At 41.3% G+C, this 23,609-nt stretch overlaps 1 protein-coding gene across 5 annotated transcripts in view; it reads right to left on the reverse strand.

Moving 5' to 3' along the window:
- Nucleotides 1-3,569: 3,569 nt before the first annotated feature.
- The window catches only part of LOC135113990 (coiled-coil domain-containing protein 170-like), a 73,777-nt gene continuing 53,737 nt past the window's right edge, over nt 3,570-23,609 (reverse strand). The window contains exons 1-21 of one of the 5 annotated variants that reach the window (XM_064029579.1): nt 21,914-22,126; nt 20,905-21,094; nt 19,212-19,543; nt 14,694-15,025; nt 14,271-14,473; nt 14,013-14,105; nt 13,337-13,549; nt 12,757-12,881; nt 12,333-12,495; nt 10,400-10,567; nt 9,913-10,057; nt 8,668-8,840; nt 7,276-7,476; nt 6,994-7,131; nt 6,490-6,653; nt 5,750-5,858; nt 5,476-5,586; nt 5,186-5,311; nt 4,616-4,788; nt 4,251-4,346; nt 3,570-4,089 (exon numbers count right to left, since the gene is read on the reverse strand). In XM_064029579.1, the coding sequence (XP_063885649.1) occupies nt 3,915-4,089; nt 4,251-4,346; nt 4,616-4,788; nt 5,186-5,311; nt 5,476-5,586; nt 5,750-5,858; nt 6,490-6,653; nt 6,994-7,131; nt 7,276-7,476; nt 8,668-8,840; nt 9,913-10,057; nt 10,400-10,567; nt 12,333-12,495; nt 12,757-12,881; nt 13,337-13,549; nt 14,013-14,105; nt 14,271-14,473; nt 14,694-14,862 (2,745 nt within the window). In that variant the 5' untranslated portion in view covers nt 14,863-15,025; nt 19,212-19,543; nt 20,905-21,094; nt 21,914-22,126 and the 3' untranslated portion in view covers nt 3,570-3,914. Of the gene's footprint in view, nt 4,090-4,250; nt 4,347-4,615; nt 4,789-5,185; nt 5,312-5,475; nt 5,587-5,749; nt 5,859-6,489; nt 6,654-6,993; nt 7,132-7,275; nt 7,477-8,667; nt 8,841-9,912; nt 10,058-10,399; nt 10,568-12,332; nt 12,496-12,756; nt 12,882-13,336; nt 13,550-14,012; nt 14,106-14,270; nt 14,474-14,693; nt 15,026-17,468; nt 18,054-19,211; nt 19,544-20,904; nt 21,095-21,913; nt 22,127-23,609 lie in introns of those variants that run through there. The other 4 variants (XM_064029571.1, XM_064029589.1, XM_064029595.1 and 1 more) reach the window with 4 other exon arrangements.

Genomic DNA, 23,609 nt, shown 5'->3' on the forward strand with positions numbered 1-23,609 from the left:
TATGTATATATTATTTACACTTGTTTTGCATGTGTCTATACGTAGCTATACGTAAGAGAAACCCGTGTCAAAAGGGCTAAATAATATAATTATATCGGATTATCTAGAATGTGTTTTCTGTTATCATTACTGTTGGCTTTCCGTTGATTTTAGTAAATGTCTCGTAATACAAATTGACTTTTAAAAGCCTGACTAACATAATAATGAAAAAAAAAGGAAAAAAAACATCCTTCTCCTGCATCCACAGAATAAAATATATTAAAGTTAAAAGTACTATAATGATGACCTCGTTACCTCCCACAACGCAGGTCGTCACTATCACAGGATTGTCAGCCAGCAGTCTTCAGTCAGTCCGTCTTGTGTTGTTTTCCTCGCCACACCATCACCGCCCCGCCAGCATTCACATCAGTCCACTAGCCATCAAAACATGTTAAAAACTTATTAGATCACAATTAGTCAGCCTTATATCACCACTGATGTTGACACTACTGGGCAGTGAGCACATACCCACAGGTCACAGCTAACTACGTGATGTAGATGACATGAGTGTCCATAAGGAGCATCTGATTATTTTTGATATAGTATTCATTCTCTTGAATGTTTATGGTGAATAGCCTACAGACACAATGTAGGTTAACCTTTCTTTCATGCAATACATAATTCTATAATGTTACATCACGTGCTGTAACGAAATGTATTACAAAGTAATTATTATCAAATTTACTTTTATATAAAATAAAACACTCTTGTATCCACGTGGTGTGTACGGGTGCTCACTCTGTAAGATCGAGTGTTTTTAGTTCGAGGTAAGCCTTAAATATGTGCACTATGTCCTCAACCTCTGTTATTTTATCTTCATTTATTTATTGTTTGGAAGGATATCATTTTTCTGGTGTAGAGAAGGAATATACAGCGTGATTGCGTAAGATTTTTTTCTCTTACATGTTTGATTTTGATGAGTGTAACCAAGGACTCTGTATACAAGGACTCTGTATACAAAGTCTTTCTCGTGCTGCAGAACGGACAGGTGTAATGGTGTGCAGTGGTGGTGATGATGCAGCACGTGTGCCGGTCACTACGCAACGCATGGGAGGGTTTCCACATGCGGCTCCACACCCAAGGAATGCCCACTGCTCTAAAGTTCTTTAATCTCACCTACTATAATTTTCACGCCATGACTGATACTCCCACAATAGTCCACAATACTTAATTTTATCTAACTATCGTTGTGAATGTGAATATTAACGTAAAAAATCGACAGCAGATATACTTATTGAATTGGTGCAGCATGAACACAGGTAAGGAAATAATGTGTTAAAATATATTTTCTTTACTGCATGCTGTGTTGGGGATTCTCGTGGCCCAGTGGACAGAGTGAGTCTTGGGAACATTGAGTGTTGGACGCCATCGTTCAAATCTCACTAGGTATTTGAATAAAATAATTAAATAAAAGAACTCTGGGAACTACAAGGACCAACTAACTGAGGTTCAAAATAGGCTAGGATAGGTTAGCATAGGATAAGATAAACTCAGCAGCACCACCATCAGAGGAGGAAACACCACCACCACCATCAGAAGAAGCAGCACCACCACCACCATCACCATCAGAAGAAGCTATAACGATTGAATGGGAGGATCGAGCAGTGAATGTTTCCATTGGTGCTTATGCCATACAGTGATGACTGAGACAGATCCTTCCCCTTCCAGGCTGTGGAGTTTCTGAGTGATGCTCACTCCTTGTCACTCCTTTGTGGTTCACAAGATCCTGTAAGGCTTCTTGCTGCCCCGGGAGGAGCGTGTCATTCTTCCTGGCTAATGATAGTTTTAACTTACAGTATTTTCTATGCTCGAAATATATTCTCAGCTCATCATATTGCTTTGTATAAATCAAGACGAATGTATGTAAATTAATTAATGTAAAATATGTCTTAACTCATATTTCTGTTTAGATGGTTACTTTCTCGTTCATTTATCAGGTAAGTGACGACAAAACAAAGTTATAATAGAAACGAATAAATAGAGTACAGGCACCACGCCATGGTAAGCTTGCTATCTAAGGTCATCCAGACTTATGGATTTTACATTTTTTTCTGAAGATATATCAGTCTTTATATAAAACCAGACTGATATTCTCAGAGAGGAGCATAGCCAAAATAAACAGCCGCCTACCCCTATACACACACGTTACTTAAGACTGAACTCAAAATCATCCTAAGCCTTTGGACCTGTTTTAGTCAGAGGACAGTCTCAGTTTTCTTGGCATCAAGATCCAACAACTGAAGTGGATTATCTCTACTATATCATAACAGACCCATTCATTACCTTTCCAGTATCTGCTAAAAACCGATTGATAAGACCAGATGCAGGTAAACGTTTTTGCAGAGGTCACATCACTGTCCACCTAGAACTGCTCTCTATTCAGCTCTGTCATGGGCAACCATTCTTCCCTGCTCAACATACATAGGGAATATAATATTAGATAAACAATGTAAAAGTAAAAAAAAAAAATAAATAAATAAATAAAATAAAATAAATAATATTTAACAGATAAATTGATTTGTTTCTATTGAATCTCATAAGTAACTACTTTGATTTTCTAAATGGAAAATATTTTTATGACCATGAAGATGTGGAAGGTGTGTGGAAAAGATATTTTGACCATTTAATGAATGATAAGACAATATGAGAAGTATATAGAAACACACGGAGAAAAGTGTTTACGTAGAGAGAAATAAGTATGGAGAAAGTAAAAGGGTAAAGTGAGGCAAAACCACAGGTATATATGGAATAACTGCAGAAATATCAAAGTATGAATGTAGTAGTAGTAGAATGGATACTTCCAATACAAGGAAGAATTACCAGATGAATAGAATATTTCACCTCGAAAGGTAAAGATTGCAGGAAATTAGTGTAACAGCTATAGAGAAATAAGCTTTCTAATGTGCCAAGAAGATTCTACGAGTCTTGACAGAGAGATTGATGGAAGTGACTGAAGGGAGGGTCAGTTAAAAATAAAATAACTTTTTCATTCACAAGTCTTTGAGGTGGAGTTGGTAACATGTATTAAGAGTGATTTATTCCTCTTCTTCACACAACTCAATCCATCTCTCCACATCCGATATTCCGCCCAATCCACGAGGACCCAGCACACTTCCCTGCCTTCCCATCCCAACTTTCGCATCAATTAAGGTTTACCATCACTGTTAGATAGTTACCCTTGGCCATGCTCCACCATCTAATAAAATTCCTTCGCTTCAACACTGGTATCATTGGAGGTTGGTACATATATTTGAATTATATTTAGTACCATTGGACTACCTAATATTTTAACAAGCAGAAGTCTTTCAGATATTGTTCCTCCCTCCAACCTTTAAGCATTGTTCTTTCATTTGCTTCCGTCTAAATATTGTCTCCTGTAACACGCTGCCTTCGACCTTGTCCAATTTAATCTCCTTACCTGATTCTCGAACGCATCTTTTATCCTTTCTTCCCTTAACATCGTTCTATTACTCTAGGTTGCCACTCAGTGCTCATCTGTCAACACTTTAAATTATTATATAAAACCTGTATCTGTTGTGATATTTATTTCACTTCATGACGACCTAATTTTAAATACATGCAATCGTTTATATACAAGGCTAAACACGGCCAATATTTCGATAATGAAATGAGAAACTGTCCCGATTGGCTTTGTAATTTACTGTAAAGCTGAAAGGTCACTGGTTGGTGGAAAAGTTAATCAATTTGTATAACAATAAAACAGTTATGAAAATGACAAACATGTGGTAAAAAAAAAAAATGTACAATAATAATAATATTGACAATTGGCATATTTTTGAAAGAGAATGAATCATTTGTAAACTATTAGAAAAATGCAGCCAGGATTTTGTTCAGATTTCTACAACCTGTTCATCTTAACTGGACTCATCCTCGTCCGTGGAGTGTCGCTTGGTGGGGCTAGGCGTGCGGGACTGGGCGGAGGGCGGGCGGCGAGAGACAGATCGGATGTGTGGGCGGAGATTATGGGCGTCATCTGCTAGGGCGCGCAGCTCCTCCGACATGTCCAGATAACTCTGTTCTGCGGGAGATCTGGAACACAAAAATAGATAAATGTAAAAATATATACATAAATGTAATGTGTTATTTTTAATGCCAAGAATAAAGAGGGCAATGAGTAAAATATTGGCACCACTCCCGTCCAATTGAAAGACTGCTCGGTGAGGTAAGGCGTCACTCGCTTCGAAACACACCTGGTGGGGGAATCCATCCTCAGCGGTGGAGACATTCCTGATGAAGGCCGCACGGGTGACTTCAGGGGTGGCGAGCGGCTGGTCAACGTTCTTGCGCTGCGTGAAAGAAGAAGAAGAAGAAGAAGAAGAAGAAGAAGAAGAAGAAGTGATTGTTACCATTTACGCAGTCCTTTAAGTTGGGGGGGAAGGAAGGATAGATACGATGTACAACTTTTACATTAGGAGATAAGCGTCGTTTTCTTCTTTTTTCATCATATTATTACATTTGCCATTGGGAACCGATCCTGAGGTGTCGCTCCATCAGTTTAGGTTCGTATCTCACTCCAAGAATGGCTGGTGACAGAGCACCTCACTGCTGCGCTCACCTGCTCGGCCTCGATGGCGCTGTGATCTCATCGAGGCGTCGAGAGAGGTCATTCAGTTCCTTGTGAGCCCCGACCAGCCTCTCCAGGCGACATATGGCCTCGTAATCCCCCTCCACTCCCGGCTCCCCATCAGCGCCAAGGAGCTCCACCACCGTGCGCCGAAACTCAGAGAGCTGCGGCCGGCGCCAGGCAACGGGTGATGGGAAAGACATTTATAGTTGATTTTTTTTTATACTATCTAATTCTGACGGTCTCCTCTGTAAAATCCTACTTTTGACTCCCCCCATATCTCTCTCTCTCTCTCTCTCTCTCTCTCTCTCTCTCTCTCTCTCTCTCTCTCTCTCTCTCTCTCTCTCTCTCTGTTCAAAAAAGAAGTAGGAGTCAATAAACACCGGCTTGAAAATATGTATTATATTGATCACCCAGACTGTATGCAAGTGCAAGCCACCTAATAAATTATCAAATATCAAAATACAAAAGTATCTCTCTCAAACGCGCGCGCGCACACACACACACACACACACACACACACACACACACACACACACACACACACACACACACACACACCTGTTTCTCCCTTCTGGTCACATCGCGGAATGCCTGCTTGGCGAGGGCCAGCTCCTGCGTCACACTCTCCAGCCCTGCCTCGCTCAGACGCCGCTCCTCCAGCACGTGTTCGCCCTGGGCCTTCACCTGCACCCAGCCAGGCACATTCCGGGGATCGGTTTTCATGGTAATAAGTGTATTGCAGAAGATCAAATTAGGTGATTTTTGGCAATATAAAGAAAATTATTAAATCCATATTAAGATTTTTTTTTTCTGAATCCTATGTTGTTTGGAGTTAATTAATCACGTACCTGTTCCTTCAAGTGAGAAATTTTCTTCTGCTGGCGGGATCTTATGGCATCCAGCTCGTTGACTTTGGCTGTCAGCTCCTCCACCTTCTTCTGAGTCTGGGTTGCGCGACCCTGTTCCCGATGGATATTGAAAAAAAAAAAAAAAAATAATAATAAATAAAAATAGAAAATAAGAAATAAAATTAAATAAAACTGATAGAAAATAGGAATACTATGCTTTTTAGGGGACAAGAATTATAATTTTTGATAATTATTACAACATCTACAACCCTACCTTGTCCTCGGCGGCTTGGGCAAGCTGAGCCTTCATATCTCTCAACTGCAGACGAGACTCGCTCGTCTCTGCGTTGAGTCGTTCCACCAGCCGACACTGCCGCTTGTACCTGCCCGGGAGGCGACAGTTACATCGGAAACCTTATACCACTGGATGAATGTCACGCTTCTCAGCTGGATCAGGAGATATATTCACCAATGAGTACATTGGTTTATGAGCTTTTCTGCAATCATCACCATTCCTCGCATTGAAAGCTCTAATGTGATTACTCCAGAGGTCGTCAAGTTTTGCATTCACTTTCACTGTAACACCTTTGCTCAATCTTACGTTCTGTGGTCTGCTGACAGTCTCCTTATAAAACCATCGAACTGTTAAGAAGTCAACAAATCAGATGACATATGATTGAGGAAAATTGCTAAAGACAGTGGAAGAGTGTAGAGGATGTTATTCGACTTTTGTCCATGACTTGACGTAGCAAAGAAGCTCTCAATACTTCCCAGTCACCATGCCCTCATTCGAAATACAAATGCAAATTTATTGATAACCTCTGTAATAGACTGTGTGTTCTAGATCTTGTAATGTCCCCCATGCTTAAGAATAATAGACTGATAAACAAATAAATGAGTAAATGCAACAACAACCACAACAACAACAACAATAATAATAATAATAATAATAATAATAATAATAATAATAGAAATAAAAATAAATAGATAAATGAATAGATAACTTCATGTTACTTGGCAATGACATCGTCCCTCTCCTCCTCCAGCTGCCGCGAGGCCCTGGCAGCGTCCTCCGTCAGGGCCAGCTTCCTCCTCAGCATGTCCACGTGTAGGTCCTTCCTCTCCACCGCCTCACGCAGCGACTTCACCTTCCGCTGCAGCTGGTACACGGTAGTGGTCTGGCCCGCGATAAAGAAAATTAAGTGTTATATGAAGCCATAGAGTAAAGGAGAAAACTACCACTTAAAAAAAGAGATATAACTAAAAAAAGAGAAAAATCACTACGAGTTGAAATGAAAAAATAATTTTCAGGAGCTGCATTTCTTTTCTTTTTTTTTAGTTGCAAGAAAAATACTTAACTTTTAATCAAATTCTCATTTTACACGCACATGTCAACATAAAGCGAAAAATTAAACCACTGAATTTAGTAATTACTGCATACGTAACAGATTGCCTACAGCATCTCATGTCTAAGAAATAACCGAGTCATTACCAACAACTACAATCCTTGCCTCTTACCTTGTCCACGATCTTTTCTCCCTCCAGCTTTACAAGTTGTTGGCAGCGACACACTATCATCTCCACATCGTTGGTCACTTCCTTGCCCATCTCGGCCAGACCAAGAGCCTCAACCACCCTGCCCAGCGTCCGCTCCATCTAGTCCACCAACACACAGATCATGACAGGCCCCGTCAACGCCGGCAAGCCATAAATTCAAGGACACGAATAAACAGAACATACTGGCATACATAAAGACGAATAACAAAATCCCTACCAGCACTTATCATGACGGGCACCCACCTTTTCCTTGCCAATGATAAGGTGCTCGCGGGAAGCCTCCGCCGCCCCCTGATCGGCCTCCAGTTGGCGGCAGCGGGCGGACAGGGTGTGCAGGTCAGCCTCTGTCTGGCGGCCTCTCCTCACTGCTGTCTCGTAGAGCTCCGTGTGTCGCCTGGACTGCTCCCCGAGGCTGGTTACCTGGGAGGTCAGGCGCTCCACGTGCTGCCCAGGTGGTGCATTTATAGAACATGATATTCTTTGTGAAATATTTCATTGTGTTGTCATTTAATTTGCTGCTTCATTTTAAAGGTCTAGAAGAAGGTCTATTAAATTTGCTTTCTAAAACGTTGTAAATAGATTTTAAATTCACATTATTTTCTACAGATTCTGGTACCACCGGTAAGACTGATATAGCAAATAAATAAGGCATTTTCTTTCAAATGAACTTTAACAATAGTTGATCAACCACGTTAGTCTAAATACAAATCGTAAAGGAGTAGCAAAGATATTGGCAAAAATCGCTCTTTTTCTACATAAAAGACCGCAATTATATATATATATATATATATATATATATATATATATATATATATATATATATATATATATAGAGAGAGAGAGAGAGAGAGAGAGAGAGAGAGAGAGAGAGAGAGAGAGAGAGAGAGAGAGAGAGAGAGAGAGAGAGAGAGAGAGAGAGAGAGAGAGAGAGAGAGAGAGAGAGAGAGAGAGAGAGAGAGAGAGAGAGAGAGAGAGAGAGAGAGAGAGAGAGAGAGAGAGAGAGAGAGAGAGAGAGAGAGAGAGAGAGAGAGAGAGAGAGAGAGAGAGAGAGAGAGAGAGAGAGAGAGAGAGAGAGAGAGAGAGAGAGAGAGAGAGAGAGAGAGAGAGAGAGAGAGAGAGAGAGAGAGAGAGAGAGAGAGAGAGAGAGAGAGAGAGAGAGAGAGAGAGAGAGAGAGAGAGAGAGAGAGAGAGAGAGAGAGAGAGAGAGAGAGAGAGAGAGAGAGAGAGAGAGAGAGAGAGAGAGAGAGAGAGAGAGAGAGAGAGAGAGAGAGAGAGAGAGAGAGAGAGAGAGAGAGAGAGAGAGAGAGAGAGAGAGAGAGAGAGAGAGAGAGAGAGAGAGAGAGAGAGACAGAGAGAGAGAGACAGAGAGACAGAGAGAGAGAGACAGAGAGAGAGAGAGACAGACAGACAGAGAGACAGACAGAGAGACAGAGAGAGAGAGAGAGAGAGAGAGAGAGAGAGAGAGAGAGAGAGAGAGAGAGAGAGAGAGAGAGAGAGAGAGAGAGAGAGAGAGAGAGAGAGAGAGAGAGAGACAGACAGAGAGACAGAGAGAGAGAGAGAGAGAGATTTATCTCTTTTCTACACACCAAGACATTGCTTCTTTGTTGATGCCTTTCTTTCCATGCCAAGCCTTACCTCCGCTGCCTCCCTGTTGGCGGCGACCAGGCCCTGGATACGGTCGGTGATGGCCTGCTGCTCGGGGGCGACGCGGTTCTCAGGGCAGGAAAGCAAAGCCGCTACCGTCGTCAGAAATCCCCGTCCTTCTGCCTCCGTCTGTTGCCGCCTGTGCTCTGTGACCACTGACTCGTCTGGGTGAAGGACAAAATGTAAGTCTACAGTTCAAAATCGAAGTTGTAAATCTAATAATCAGTATTTATGAAAAGTCTCTGGGTGAGTGATCCAGATCATGCCTTGTTAAAGGAAACTGAACAAAACGATGAAAAGGTGAAGCGAAATGTTTCATAAGTGTAATGGTAAAGAAGAATCTTCTACGAGAATTTCAGACCGCTTCACTACAACCAAAGAACCACCTACAGTCTTTTACAAATGCATGGATGATACAAAACCACCACCTCTGAAAGCCTAGCGGTCAATATACACTGTGCCTGTACAGTTGTAGCATCCGAAAGAGATATTTAAAAACCGTTTTATAACTAGGGTGATAAATTAATAGAATTTAGCAAGAAAGTCGTAAGTACAACGACATTTGATAGTTTTAAAACGGTTGGATAAATTCACTGATGATGATAATACCAGATGGTAAATTCAAGGTCAGCTGACCTTTTAGTCTCCTGTTTTCTTGTGTTCTAAGTTATGAGGTGGTTCATAACGAGTCGTGTGGGTTGGTGTTGCAGGAAAGTGAAGTCTCAAGAACTAATGTGACCCATTTGTTTCACTACATGTTATCTTAGTAACACTTTTTCATTTAATTAAACTTGCCGCTTCATGAATCACGGTGGACTTTCATTTCCTCCAAAAGTGAAAGTATGTTGATTTAAGATCAAATTTGTGTTTCTCATCTTATCAAAACTGCTGGGAAACGCAATAATCACATGCGTCTGAAACATATTGCGGTACATCTGTAATTTTTTTATGGAGGAGGTTGGTTGTTGCTAACATTTTCGGTTTTTTCGTACTATCACTCTTGAATAATAACACACTGATTGCTAAAAAAAAAAAAAAAAGGAATGGAAGAGATTGAATTTATATATAAAAAAGCGCTAATTTAAAGGAAAGAATCAATAAAAACCATTCAATAAAAAAATTAATTCACTGTGTAACGGTCAAGAATTCCACAGTTACTCTGCAACAGCTTAATACACCTCAGACCATGGAATCAAACGTCAATGTTGGGATTCAATTGCATCATGAAACACTCACCTTTGGCCTGCTGTAGGTTTCTCTCGGCGGCGTGCAGCTCCTCCAGGGTGGTGTTGTAGGACTTGTTGGTGTTGTGCAGCCTCTCCCGCACGCTCTTCGCCTCCTCCTCCGCCGCCCGCAGCTTGGTCCGCAGGTCATCCGTTTCCTGGTTGGAGTTATAAAAGGATTTATCACAGTAACCAGAAATGCCTTCAGCTACTGCAGGGTTTTGGAGTCCCAGGTGGATGTGTTGTCTAGAAAGGACGCATAAGAGAGTTTTATTAAAAAAATCCTCTGTTCAGCTTTACACAAAATTATTAAAGTTTGATAGTAATGCACTTGACTTTACGTTTTTTTTTTTCTTTGCTTATCTTACTTTTTTTTAATCTCTCTCTCTCTCTCTCTCTCTCTCTCTCTCTCTCTCTCTCTCTCTCTCTCTCTCTCTCTCTCTCTCTCTCTCTCTCTCTCTCTCTCTCGTGTGTGTGTCTGTGTGTGTGTGTGTCCCTACCTTCCTATAGTCGACTATGGCCACGTTCAGCTCCTCCACTGAACGCTTCTCATCCTCCAGCTCGTTCACCAGCCGCGCCACCGTCTGCCTGGCCGACGATGCCTCCCCCTCCCGCTGCTCCAACTCCTCCGTCAGCCGCGCCATCTCGCTTCTCAGACGTGCACAGTCCTGTCACGATTGAGGGGAACCATCTGTTATCATTGAGAGAGAGAGAGAGAGAGAGAGAGAGAGAGAGAGAGAGAGAGAGGAGAGAGAGAGAGAGAGAGAGAGAGGAGAGAGAGAGAGAGAGAGAGAAACAGGAACGAGGATGACTCTGCTCTACTCCAAAAAAAAAAAAAAGAAAATGAATAAATAAAAATAAAAGAACTACGATTTTGCATAATTCACACTTTGAAATCACTGACAGCTTATTCTTTATTTATGTTTTTCTCTAAGTTATGAAAACCTCTAAAAATCTTTCATGGTTTCTGCGCCATTAGTGGAGATACAGACTTTGCATTTCTACCTCAGACTTCTAAAACTTATAATAGTGGTTGGAACTCGAGAAACATACCGTGCTCCCTTCCTTTATGCTTAGTTTTCCCTCAATCTGAAATCCTCTGATCCGCTGAGAATCAAGAATCAATCAACTGTCAGGATTCGTAAGGAGAATGCCAGCAGATCAAAGGACTTTAATATCGAGGGGAAATATAAAGCACAGTGAAAGTAAGTGTAACATTGTGGAATCTACTTGACTTAAGAACATAAGAAATAAGAGAAGCCGCAAGAAGCCACCAGGCTTACACATGGCAGTCCCTGTATGAAATATACCTACCTATTTCCACCTTTCATCCCCATCCATAAATTCGTCTAATCTTCTCTTAAAGCTCCCTAATGCCTTAGCACTAACAACTTGACAACTGATTCCGTTCCATTCATCTACCACTCTATTTGAGAACCAATTTCTTCCTATCTCTTTCTTAAACCTAAATTTTTCAAGCTTGAATCCGTTATTTCTTGTTCTATCCTGGTTGCTGATCCTAAGAATTTTGCTTACGTCCCCCTTGTTATAACTCTCATACCATTTAAAGACTTCCATCAGGTCCCCTCTTAACCTACGTCTCTCTAAAGAATGTAAATTTAACAGCTTCAATCTCGCCTCGTAAGGAATACTCCTCATCCCCTGTATCCTTTTAGTCATTCTCCTCTGTACTGATTCTAATAGACTTGTATCCTTCCTGTAATGTGGGGACCAGAACTGCACAGCGTAGTCTAGATGAGGTCTGACCAGCGCCAAATATAACTTTAATATTACTTCAGGCCTTCTACTTTTAACACTCCTAAAAATGAATACTAATACCCTATTTGCCATGTTTCTGGTCTCTATGCATTGCTTTCCTAGACGGAGTTCAGAGCTAACTATAACTCCTAAACCTTTCTCGTACCCTGTACCTACCAGAGTTTCGTTGTTTATTGTGTACCTACTGTGTAGGTTTCCTCTACCTACGCTAAGTACTTTGCATTTGTTGATATTAAACTGCATTTGCCATCTGTCCATTCATTCATCCCATCTAAATCTGCCTGCAAGGCGATGGCATTCGATTCTGACCTAATCTACCTATATTTGTGTCATCCGCAAATTTACTAACATCACTACTAATTCCACTATCTAAGTCACTGATATATATTAAAAACAACAATGACCCTAATACTGATCCCTTTGGAACCCCACTAATTACCTGACCCCACTCAGATTTAGAGCCGTTTATTACAACTCGCTGTCGCCTGTCGCTTAGCCATGGCATTATCCAGCCTAACACCTTCCCATCTATCCCGTGTGCCCCAGCCTTTCTCAGGAGCCTCTGATGAGGTACCTTGTCAAACGCTTCTGACCATGACGAAACATTCTGGGAACACAAGACCTTCGGCACCCCCACCTGACTGTCCCCCTCACCTGGACGAGTTCGGCGAGCCTAATAGACAGCTTCTCGTGGGCGTCCTGAGGGTCAAGGTCCCCCAGGCTGAGGGAGGAGGTCACCACGCGCACCAGTTCCATCAGCCGCTTGTAGGACATCTCGCTCCTCTGCTCCGCCGCCTCCCTCTCCTCCAGGTGCGTCCTAAATAACACACACACGCACACACACACACACACACAAACACACACACACACACACATCATTATCATCATCATCAGTCTCCCTTTACTACCACAATGCCATTCTAGCTAGTCTTTTAAGGGCTCACTGTAGTCACTCCCATAGAAGTCAGCCTAATTATATGATAACAAGTGACAATTGATGATGAAAAGTACATTACCCATAAGGCTAACACTCACAAGTGCAGTGCCAGGGTGTGCCAGGAACATGAAACACACTCACTTGAGGCGACATTCCAGCTCACTAATGCGGTCCGCGTGTTGCCGGTTCTCCCGCGTGAGGGCACCCACTGTGTACTCCTTACGGCGCTGGCTGGCTCGAAGTGACACAGTGCAAGCCTCCTCCTCCTGTCTCGCCGACCAAAGAGAACACAGGTATAATGGAGTGTCAGCTGGTATTTCTCCAAACATTTCAGCAATGCATGAATTTTCTGCGTTAATTGATTTTACACTTTTTTTTTACATATATCAATGTTACTGATTCAAGACAATTCATAATCTATGTTCAAACACTAAACATAAGTGTACTGTCCGTGACGACGAGAATCGTCTCTATCATAAGACTGAAAGTAAACATTTTTTTTTTTGTTTTACCAGATTTTTTTTTTTTAAATTTTTCCAAGAATTTCGGTGAGGTCATCTCTCCATGAACTACGTACCGTACGTACAACATAACAAAAAATCTTTAAATACGAAGTTACTCATAATTCTCAATTGAGTCAGGCGGTAAGTACATCTAAGTGTGACTGGAGAACTATTAACTTAGCAATCATACCTGCGTCCACAACAGCTTGTTATCTCACCTGAAGCTTCTGTCGTAAGGTAACAATAGTGGCAGCCTGGCGGGCATGTTCCTGTCTGTGGGCGTCCAGCTGGCGGGTCAGTTCTGTGATGCGGGCGTCCCTGGCTGCTACTCCCGCCTGGCCATCCCGCACCTGCTGCTCCAGACGCTCCACCTTGACTGTCATCCCTGCCAAGTCGCTGCGCAGGGCCTCCTCTGCCTCCCCGCCACGCACCTGCACCAATGGGACGACATGGCCCACGTTTTATGATAACGAGGAGGAGGAGTAGGAAGAACGAGGAGGAGGAGGAGGAGGAGGAGGAGGAGGAGGAAGAGGAGGAAGAGGAGGAGGAGGAAGAGGAGGGAGATGGGGACGAATGGAAAAATGACTATTTATAGGCAAGTGTGTTGGTGTATTGGTGAAGTGTTTGAGTTCACATCAACCGTAAGACTAAGGTCTGTATTCTTAGATGGTTTGGACTGTATATTCAGAATTCACAAAAGAATTGTCAAATTATGATTTTTCTTTTAATGATGGTACAGGAGTACTTGTTAAATTGTCATTAGAATAATAGAAGCACTTAAAAACGCCCGTAACTTCCACCACAGTCTGTTAAAGATAGTCCAGATAAGACACCGATACATTTAAGAAGACTTATCCGGGTAAATACAGACAATTGAATGGTTTCCCGACACACCTTGTTGAGGCCGTGGCTCGGGTGCAGCTTGATGAGCTCCTCGATCAGCTGGTCCTTCCTTCTCAGGTCCCCCTCGAGTCCCGCCGTATTGTCCTCCAGGAAGACATGAATAAGAATTGGTCAGCGTGAAGCAAGAAGGACGAAACAAGTCAGGATGACGACGCTACAGATCTGAATTTGCATCTTAAACTACGAAAAACAACAAATGCGTATGGAAGTATGTAAATTGATAAATAATACCTATAAACACAGTCTTACCTTCAGGTCGAGAGGTACACTGAGGGCCCAGTCAGGTGTGGGCGGATAGACCGGGTTGGTGGGGGAGGTGTAGGTGGGGGCGTGGCCGGCCATGGAGGAGGGACAGCCGGTGGACACATGCACAGGTTGGGGCACGCTCTCAGAGGGAGCACACACCATGCCGCCGCCATTGCTAGGGGTCTGCGCGCCCACGCCTGTCCCACCTGATGTCCATCAGTTGTTTAGTTGATGCATTGAAACCAGAACAAAATATCTTTCAATCACTTTCATATTCTTGTTTTTCATTTTCCTTAGTGCAGTGTGCAGTGTGGCCTTACCTTACCTCTCCTGACTATTCTCAGCATGCCTAGGCTCACTAAAGCATGACATCCTTACCTGCAGCATGCTAAGGGTAACCCGCCACTGTCTTGCTCAAGCACTCACCCACCATACGCTGAACAACCGTCTCGCTGGTAGTCTGCGTGGATGAGGATGAAGTGGATGAAATGGATGCCTTGAATTGGAGTGCCACGCTACCTCCGGCCACAGTGGTGAGGGTGACACTCTCGCGGTTCACTTCCTCCGAAAGACTTTCTTGTCGGAACACCGACATGGCGCGCTGACTCTCAAAGCCGCCCAGCCTGCCGCCCCACGACGACTCCTCCCCCACTGCGTCCTGCCGCCTCAGTATCGTGACGGCTGCACACTCAGAGAGATGTCTTATGTCGAGTTCGATGGCTAATATTTGTCTTGAAGCCAAGTGGGTCTTCGTGTACCTAAAGATGTGGGAGAACAATGATAACCGTAATTTTTTTCAGTGATGTTCGTGAATTGAATAATTGCAACCAAATAATTTACTTAGTAATAGTGATGAAAAGAAAGAAAATATAAATTTCAACATAGAGGAGGAACTTCGTTACTATTTTGTTCCATACATACTTTTTTTTTCTACTCTTCGATTTATACTTCTCTCTCATAATCGTCTAATATTTTTTAACTAAAAATAACTATGTCTTTAATGCCACTCCTCCAGACACGTTTCCATTATTTCGTCCTATTTTTAGGGAAAAGGTAAACAAGATACGGTAAGAGGTATGTTGGAGAAAAAAATAAAATAAATAAAATGTTAGGATAGTACTGTGTTGGGTGAAGGAATAAGGAAAGAAAGATTACTCAAGCTAGAGGAGGGGGAGGAGATAATGCTCGGAAAGATACTATATGAAAGTGTGTGTGTGTGTGTGTGTGTGTGTGTGCTAAATCTGTGCAGGAACCTGCAATGCTGAGCGCGTAAAGCCTGGGTTGGTAAGGGCTGGGAGAGGCCGGCCTTCTCCACACGAATCCACTTAACTGAAGTAGCAGAGTAGGTTCTTTCTCAGAGTCCGTGCTGAAACTTAGGAGACGTGAAGTGGCGCTTCTCTCCCGCGAATAACCTTACACACGGGTGACTATGCGGCATCCCTCAGCCAAGCCACAAATCATGTGTAGGTAACAGCGTAAGAGCGACTCATATCACGGCGCAGCGATCAGAAATTGGTTGCGTGCAAGCTAAACATCTTTTATGTACCGGGAGGCCACAAGTTTCACTTCGAAAATAAATGCAAGTGGAGGGCGGGTACGCCTGTACTTGTAGTGGATAGTGGATGCGGTACGTGTGTGTATGTGTGTGTCAACTACAGAGTTACGTACTTGAGGGAGCAACTCTTATCTTCCACGCTCCTGCCATTCACCCGTCATAAGATGATGAATCTGCAGTAATACTGTGAATCGATATGGTTACTCTTTCCTGATATTATCAGGCTACACACCAACATGGTATATTGGAAGTGAGCCTGCTATCTTGTTCACTAGACAATGTTACATGTGTAGACCCCAAATTAATTACTGCAGACTATATCTGCAATAAGAGAGAGAGAGAGAGAGAGAGAGAGAGAGAGAGAGAGAGAGAGAGAGAGAGAGAGAGAGAGAGAGAGAGAGAGAGAGAGAGAGAGAGAGAGAGAGAGAGAGAATAAAATAATGCACAAACATATTTTCTCTTGCGTCTTTTGTCCCAAATCATTATTTTTTTTCATGTAATTTTATTAGCACTGACTGTTCAATCATAATCTATGAAACACCACGTTTCTCCGATGATATTGTAATAGAACACGCCCCAGTGAAAACCCAAGCCCGTGGTAAAAATCAACAATGAGGTCAAACTTATCGGTCTGACCTTGGATCAGTCAAGGGGGTTGGGGGAAGGGGGAAGACTCGAGTATTGCCAGAACACAACTCCCTGCAGTAGGTTTATATCTCATATTCTTGTATCTTTTCTTTTAATGCAAACATTTGTTTAGTGCGCGTTTTTCACCGATAACTGTGCTGTCAACGCGTCAGTTACGGTGAGCTAAACATGGCGGCCACTTTCATCACAGTGAAGAAAGGGAACAGGAAAACAGTTGATGTAAGTAATCAACAAAGATGAGTTAATGAGACTGGCGTGTGCAGTCGATAAAAGTTAGAAGATGCAGAATATATGAGGAAAGGTTTAGAAACAAATGGCAAGGGAACAGTGGGTCATTAGAAGAAGATGTCGTGCCTGTTGGCTGAGGTAAGGCACGCAAGAAGAAAGGAGCACGTTGAAAAAAAAAAAAAGAGAATTAATGAAAACAAGAAAATAATAAAGTGAAAATAGAAGCAATGAAATTCAGAAACAAATTAAAAAGAGAAAGAAATGTAAGAAGGCAGAAAAACAAGGACTTAAATAAGAGAAGGGAGAAATAATATATATATATATATATATATATATATATATATATATATATATATATATATATATATATATATATATATATATATATATATATATATATATATATATATATATATATATATATATATATATATATATATATATATATATATATATATATATATATATATATATATATATATATATATATATATATATATATATATATATATATATATATATATATATATATATATATATATATATATATATATATATATATATATATATATATATATATATATATATATATAATCAGCCTTATGGATCTACAGGCAGCGCATGAAAAGTTTTTTTCTTCCAGCCGCCCCTGGTCAAGTAATACACAATGTACACACTCAAGTATACTCAGCACACATCACTGATAAACCAGATAAACACGCGCCGCTCAGATAACATAAGGTCAAACAACTACAAGTAGTGGCACACACCTGCACGCTTATCGCCGTTACCCTTACATCAGCAGGAGGTGATTGTGTGATGTGATGTCAGCAAGTCGCGGAAGAGTTCTGTTTTTCCGTTAATGTCTGTAAATGGTTTTCTGGTGCGGTGGCGTCGGCGTCCCGGCAACCGTCGCCACGACAACGGTTGCCAGGACCGAAGGTGATCGAACATAGAGCACAGTGATGGAGGACGGACTAAACTAATCTTTATTTAGTCAAATTAATACTGTTGTCTTTCAAAACTCTTTTAGGCTCTTTCTCTCTGTGCTGGCTATCAAGAGGCTCCCTTCTTCCTCTTTTACACTATGGCCATAGGGTATAGGCGTTTCTTACAGCAGCGTGTGGCAGTTTGAAATAAATGTTGTCATGATTTAATTAAAACATAACTTGTGCTTGTATGAGATATTGTAAGTAGATTGTCAACATCATTATAACATGCTAGGAAGAGATGCGAGATTTCTGCAGAGGAGAGATGAGGAGTGTGTGGGTAGAGGGATCCACGGGAAGAGAGGAAGACCAAAGAGGATGGATGCATTGAAGGAAGACTTGCAGATAATGATGGTAACGGCAGAACACGCAGAAGTCAGAGTAAGAAAAGGAATTCTACTGTGGATACTCCTGACAGGACCACCCCAAGGAACTTTGAGTTTCCGTCTTTTTACTTATTTTTCTAGACCTTGTTAACACCATCCTGAAAGTTCTTTGCTCCATTAACATATTTTTTCATTATAAATACAATCGAAAAGCGACAATATATATTTATTTTAGCGGAAACTAATGAGCATACAACTTATTTGAACGAAAACGGATTTAAATATTCTTTTCTTGTAGCAATGAAGTTTAATAGAAATATTCTTTAGTTATCCATTTATTTATAAGTTTTCAGTATGCACAAAGAACCATTTTCTTTTTCACTTAAACACAAACTATTACAAATGCACTCTACAACTAATAATGTTAAAACATCTGAATACTGCATCACTGAACCACGAAGGTGACCTCAATGTTTTTGACATACTCGTAAAACATATGAGCTAATGTTGCGTGAAGGGGAAGGTGGGCAGGCCTACTTCATTTCAACATCACCGTGAAGTATTTGTTGTCTTGCATGTGTGTTTGATAAAAGGGGGATGAATTCGCAAAATTAAATGAATAAGTAAAGAAAAAAAAACATTATATATATATATATATATATATATATATATATATATATAACATCTTTCTTGTAAAAATGTGCTCTCCTTACCACTCAGTACTAAGCACCGCTGTTGCCTCTCACGGGTATCTGCAGTTAAATATAATTCCTTTCCACAAACGGAAAAAAAAAGATAAATGAATAAGTTAATAAATAAATAAATAAACAAATAAATACATAAATATATAAATAAATGAACAAAGTAAAGTAAAAATAAATACAATAAGTAAAGAATTAGATTAATAGAAAAATAGAGTAAATAAATAAATAGTTGAAACATTAACATAATTAGCCTTTTGAGTCTCATTATTTCTCCTTAATCAGTCTTGATAAAATGTTGCAGAGCAGGTTCAGAATATGATTTCGAAAGACCCAGGTGGCAACAATATGAGTGTTCGAGTTATTCAAATCTTATAGTGTCTAGTTTTACAATTAGTGAATAATAAAGTTACCCAAATGAGTAGCCAGTATCCCATATTATCATTAACAGTCAAAGGGTTGTTATTGCAAGCGTGACATAGCCAATCTACCCTTACTTTCAGAGACGCCATCCTCGCTGCTGCTGTGAGGCGGTACTGGCGCGGTCAGAAGTTGAATAACCTTCCCTATTCACTTCAACTACGTTTTGCATTTTGCCTCAGTCTTGAGTGCCACCCTGATCTCCTTAAACTCTCACACCATTCAGGTTTTATAGGGAGATTGCTAGCAGATCAGAGGACTTAAGATTGAGAGAAAACGATAAACTTAATGGAAAGGAAAGTGGGAGGTTAGCAGATTTCTGACTGTGACTCCGCCCTGGCGAGAGATACGCCGGGTAATCCTTCCATAGGTGCTCTCTCGAGTGTGTTGCGCCTCCCACCAGCATCGCCTGAAAGGGATGGAAGAAAGCACAGGTTGACTGGTCTGGGAGGCGTTATGTGGACAGTCAAATGAGGCAGCGCCAGTCTGGGATAGCTATAACAAGTGTCAATGATGATTACTAATGAAAAATAATGCTTCTGTCATTTTATCTTGCTCACCATTGATTGTTATTAGGTGACAGCGAAAAATGAATGAATAAAATAGGTTATAAATAAATAAGTATACAATAATGATAGCAATAATAATAACAGTAAAAAAAATATAATAGTAATAATAATAATAGGTAAATGCTAGAATAAATAAATAAGCAGAATAAAGTAAACAAAATAAATTAATAAAATAAGAAAAATAAATGAACAAATAAATAAATAAAACACAATTATTTATTACTATTGCTACTACTACTACTACTAATAAATAAATAAAACACAATTATCTACTACTACTACTACTACTACTACTGCTACTACTACTACTACTACTACATTCTTCTTCCCATTTTTCCATTGTACCTCTCTTCCCTCCCAAAGTAAGTATATCTTCACTATCCATTTCCATCCATCAACTCCATTCCTCTCTCCTCCTGCCTTCCCTCTCTTCACTTTCAATTTCTCCTCCACCTTCCGTTATTTTCTTGCGTTTCTCTCTCATCCATTCAACCATTCTTTCCTTCTTCTCTCTTTTGGAATTCCTTGTTTCGTTATTCGTCTTTTCCCTCCATTAATTTTTCTCCCTGTACTCCTCTCCTGATTCTCATCTTCCCCTTATTTCCTCTTTTTCCTTCTTCTTATAGTATTTCTCTTCTTTTCAGCTTCCTTATTCAGTTTTTTGTTTTTTCCCTTCACACCGTTTGTTCACTCAATCCTCTTGCTTCCCGTCTCACCCATTTCTCCTGTTTCTCCTTCATCCTCTTAATCTTTCTTTCCTCCTCTCTTTTTCAACATACTTTCTTAGTTCTTCGCCTTTCCTCTGCAATCTTTTTTCTCCTTCACTCCTTTTGCTTTCTACCTTCCCTTTCCTTCTGTATTCTTTATTTCCATAATCTTTCTCTGCTTTTTCTCTTCCTCACAAATATTTTCTTATTTCTCAATTTTACGTCTTTATCCCTTAATCTGTTTTCCCCTCAGTTCCCATTCTCTCCTACCTTTAACTATCATCTTCTGCTGTTTCTTCATCTCCTCAATCATTCTCTTCCCCTTTCCTCTTCTTTTCTAAGTCCTTCCCTTCCATTCCCCTTTCTCCTGCTTGCCGCCTAACACATCTCATCCTTCCTTCTTCCCCGAATCCAGCGTGTGTGTCTTTTCTCTCCCACACGCTGCTGTCTGCCACTCTCTCTCACACGCTCACTTGCTCACTCCCGTTACTCACTCGCGGCCCTCTCGTCTGTTGACATGAGGCGGCTCCGAGATCTGGGAAACGCGCCATATGAGGACCGCTGAGCCTTGCTGATCCCACACTCATATTACAGTCCTGATGAGATTCGCGGATTTCACAGCGGAGTTTATGGAGGAACGACTCCAGGCGTTGCTATGTAGATTGGAATCTCGGATGAGACAAACTGTGGTAGGGAGAAAGGGAGGGACTGGGTGGTGACTGGGTGGGACTGGGTAGGACATGGTTAGAGGGAGGAAGGTTGGCTGGCTGGCTGGCTGGGTGGTAGGTGACGAGGGTGAGGTGTTTTGTGTGTGTGTGTGTGTGTGTGTGTGTGTGTGTGTGTGTGTGTGTGTGTGTGTGTGTGTGTGTGTGTGTGTGTGTGTGTGTGTGTGTGTTGCTTATATTGTGTTTAAAGATAGTTTGCGAGTTGGGTGGTTGTGTTGCATTGGGTGTGTTGTGCTCTCTCTCTCTCTCTCTCTCTCTCTCTCTCTCTCTCTCTCTCTCTCTCTCTCTCTCTCTCTCTCTCTCTCTCTCTCTCTCTCTCTCTCTCTCTCTTTCTGTGTGTGTGTGTGTGGGGGGGGATACTTTATTGCGATTTTCCACCACGTATGTTATACCTTCCCATAGAACGCTTAGAACTCTCAAAATTCTCGACTTATGGTGAAGGCAGAGCCCTCTCACACACCACGCATCACACACCACACATCACACACAAACCGTCTTGCTGAAGGAGGACATAAACTCTTCACTCATCAGAGAAAGCTTACACATCATGAACAGGACGCGAACCTCAGCCAGCTAAGTGACAGGAAAAGATGTTACCAGTGAACTGTGTGTGTGTGTGTGTGTGTGTGTGTGTGTGTGTGTGTGTGTGTGTGTGTGTGTGTGCGTGTGTGTGCGTGTGCGTGCGTGTGTGTGTGTGTGTGTGTGTGTTATGTTATTTTCAACAGAACGGTCAAAACAAACATTTACAAGATAAACACCACAACACTGCCCACACAACCTGCAATAGCAAAAACAGCGTAAACAGCAGCCTCCAGCCAAACAGCATCCGCAGCAACAACAACAACAGCACCACGCCCTCCATTACTGGCTGGGGTAAGAACCAGAATCGTGTCAAATATTTCCCGCCTCTCGTTAATCCCGTGGCCATCCACACGCGCCACTCCCGCCGCCGCGCCGCCCTCCAGGCCACTGCAAGCATTTGTGGTCTTCAAAGTCCGCCGAGTGCACAACCAGCTTTGGGGCGGCATTAATCTCCTGCGGGACGAGGGAGGGAATGCAGGATACCGCACTAAAAGCCTGCTCTTTATATATATATATATATATATATATATATATATATATATATATATATATATATATATATATATATATATATATATATATATATATATATATATATATATATATATATATATATATATATATATATTTATATATATATATATATATATATATATATATATATATATATATATATATATATATACAGAGAGAGAGAGAGAGAGAGAGAGAGAGAGAGAGAGAGAGAGAGAGAGAGAGAGAGAGAGAGAGAGAGAGAGAGAGAGAGAGAGAGAGAGAGAGAGAATGGTGGGGATGAGAGTATAAACTATATAATACAGACCCATATTTACATGTGTTCCTCCTTCACTTTTGCTTCACGGTTCACATTACATCGGCAGTGTCCCGCGTGCCGGCAGGAGGCGAGGAACCAGCACAGACACGTTAAGGAGACGCCCATCACCATCAGGACTGACATGAGCCTAGACGCGCCTCCCCCACGGACGTCTTTCTTATTCGGCTCCGTTATGACACCTTAATGAAGCAGCCATCGGTATTCATTCATCCCGGGGATCCTCCTGAGGCCTGGGACATGACACACGTTCACCACACCCACACCAAGCCGCGCTGTCCCGTCAGTCAGCCCGCGGTGAGCTGTTGGCGTTGACTTAATTTTTGAAGACTCACATTTGCTATACAGTTTATCTCTTTAACTAACATGGTATGTCCTCAGCTATATGGAATGATTTTGTGTTATTTAGATTTATGATGAAAGGTAACACTCATGACAAACCAGTTGAAAGAATGTTTAGTCAAGGTCTTTAGCGCATATAATTTCATTTTTGAGTACGCAGTTTAAATTGCCCAGGATTACTAAAAGAAAAATGTTATTAGCAGCTAAAGGATTAAGCGTGTTTGTGAGATGCGGGGAATGCGTGAGTGTTGTGAGTGTTCGGATCACTACATGTGTCTGTTGAATGGGAAGTTAATGCTGGATGGCTGGCCAGATCAGGGCTGTGTGTAGGCGGTCGTGCAGCGGCCTCAGTCCCTCACCAACACAACCTCACGATTCTAGACACAGGAGACAGAGAAAACAACGACTGACTCTTCCATTATTCTGAGGAGGTGAAACAATCTATAGGACAGACAGGAAACACAATAACTAATCATGAATTAAGTTTTTTGATAAAGATAAAAGGAAAAAAATAACAGTTGTTTACATACATGTTGTCAAATGATCAGTCACTATTCCCGCTTACTTCACACACACACACACACACACACCCACAGAAAAAAAAATGCATACTATAATCGCCTTAATTTTTCGAACAACATATTCATGGCGGCGACACTTTTAATCCTATACAGCATTACGCTTATTACACATCACGCAAACTGTGCTTTCCCTCCACAGC

Source organism: Scylla paramamosain, chromosome 2 (assembly GCF_035594125.1).
Source record: "Scylla paramamosain isolate STU-SP2022 chromosome 2, ASM3559412v1, whole genome shotgun sequence".
Taxonomy (NCBI): Eukaryota; Metazoa; Arthropoda; class Malacostraca; order Decapoda; family Portunidae; genus Scylla; species Scylla paramamosain.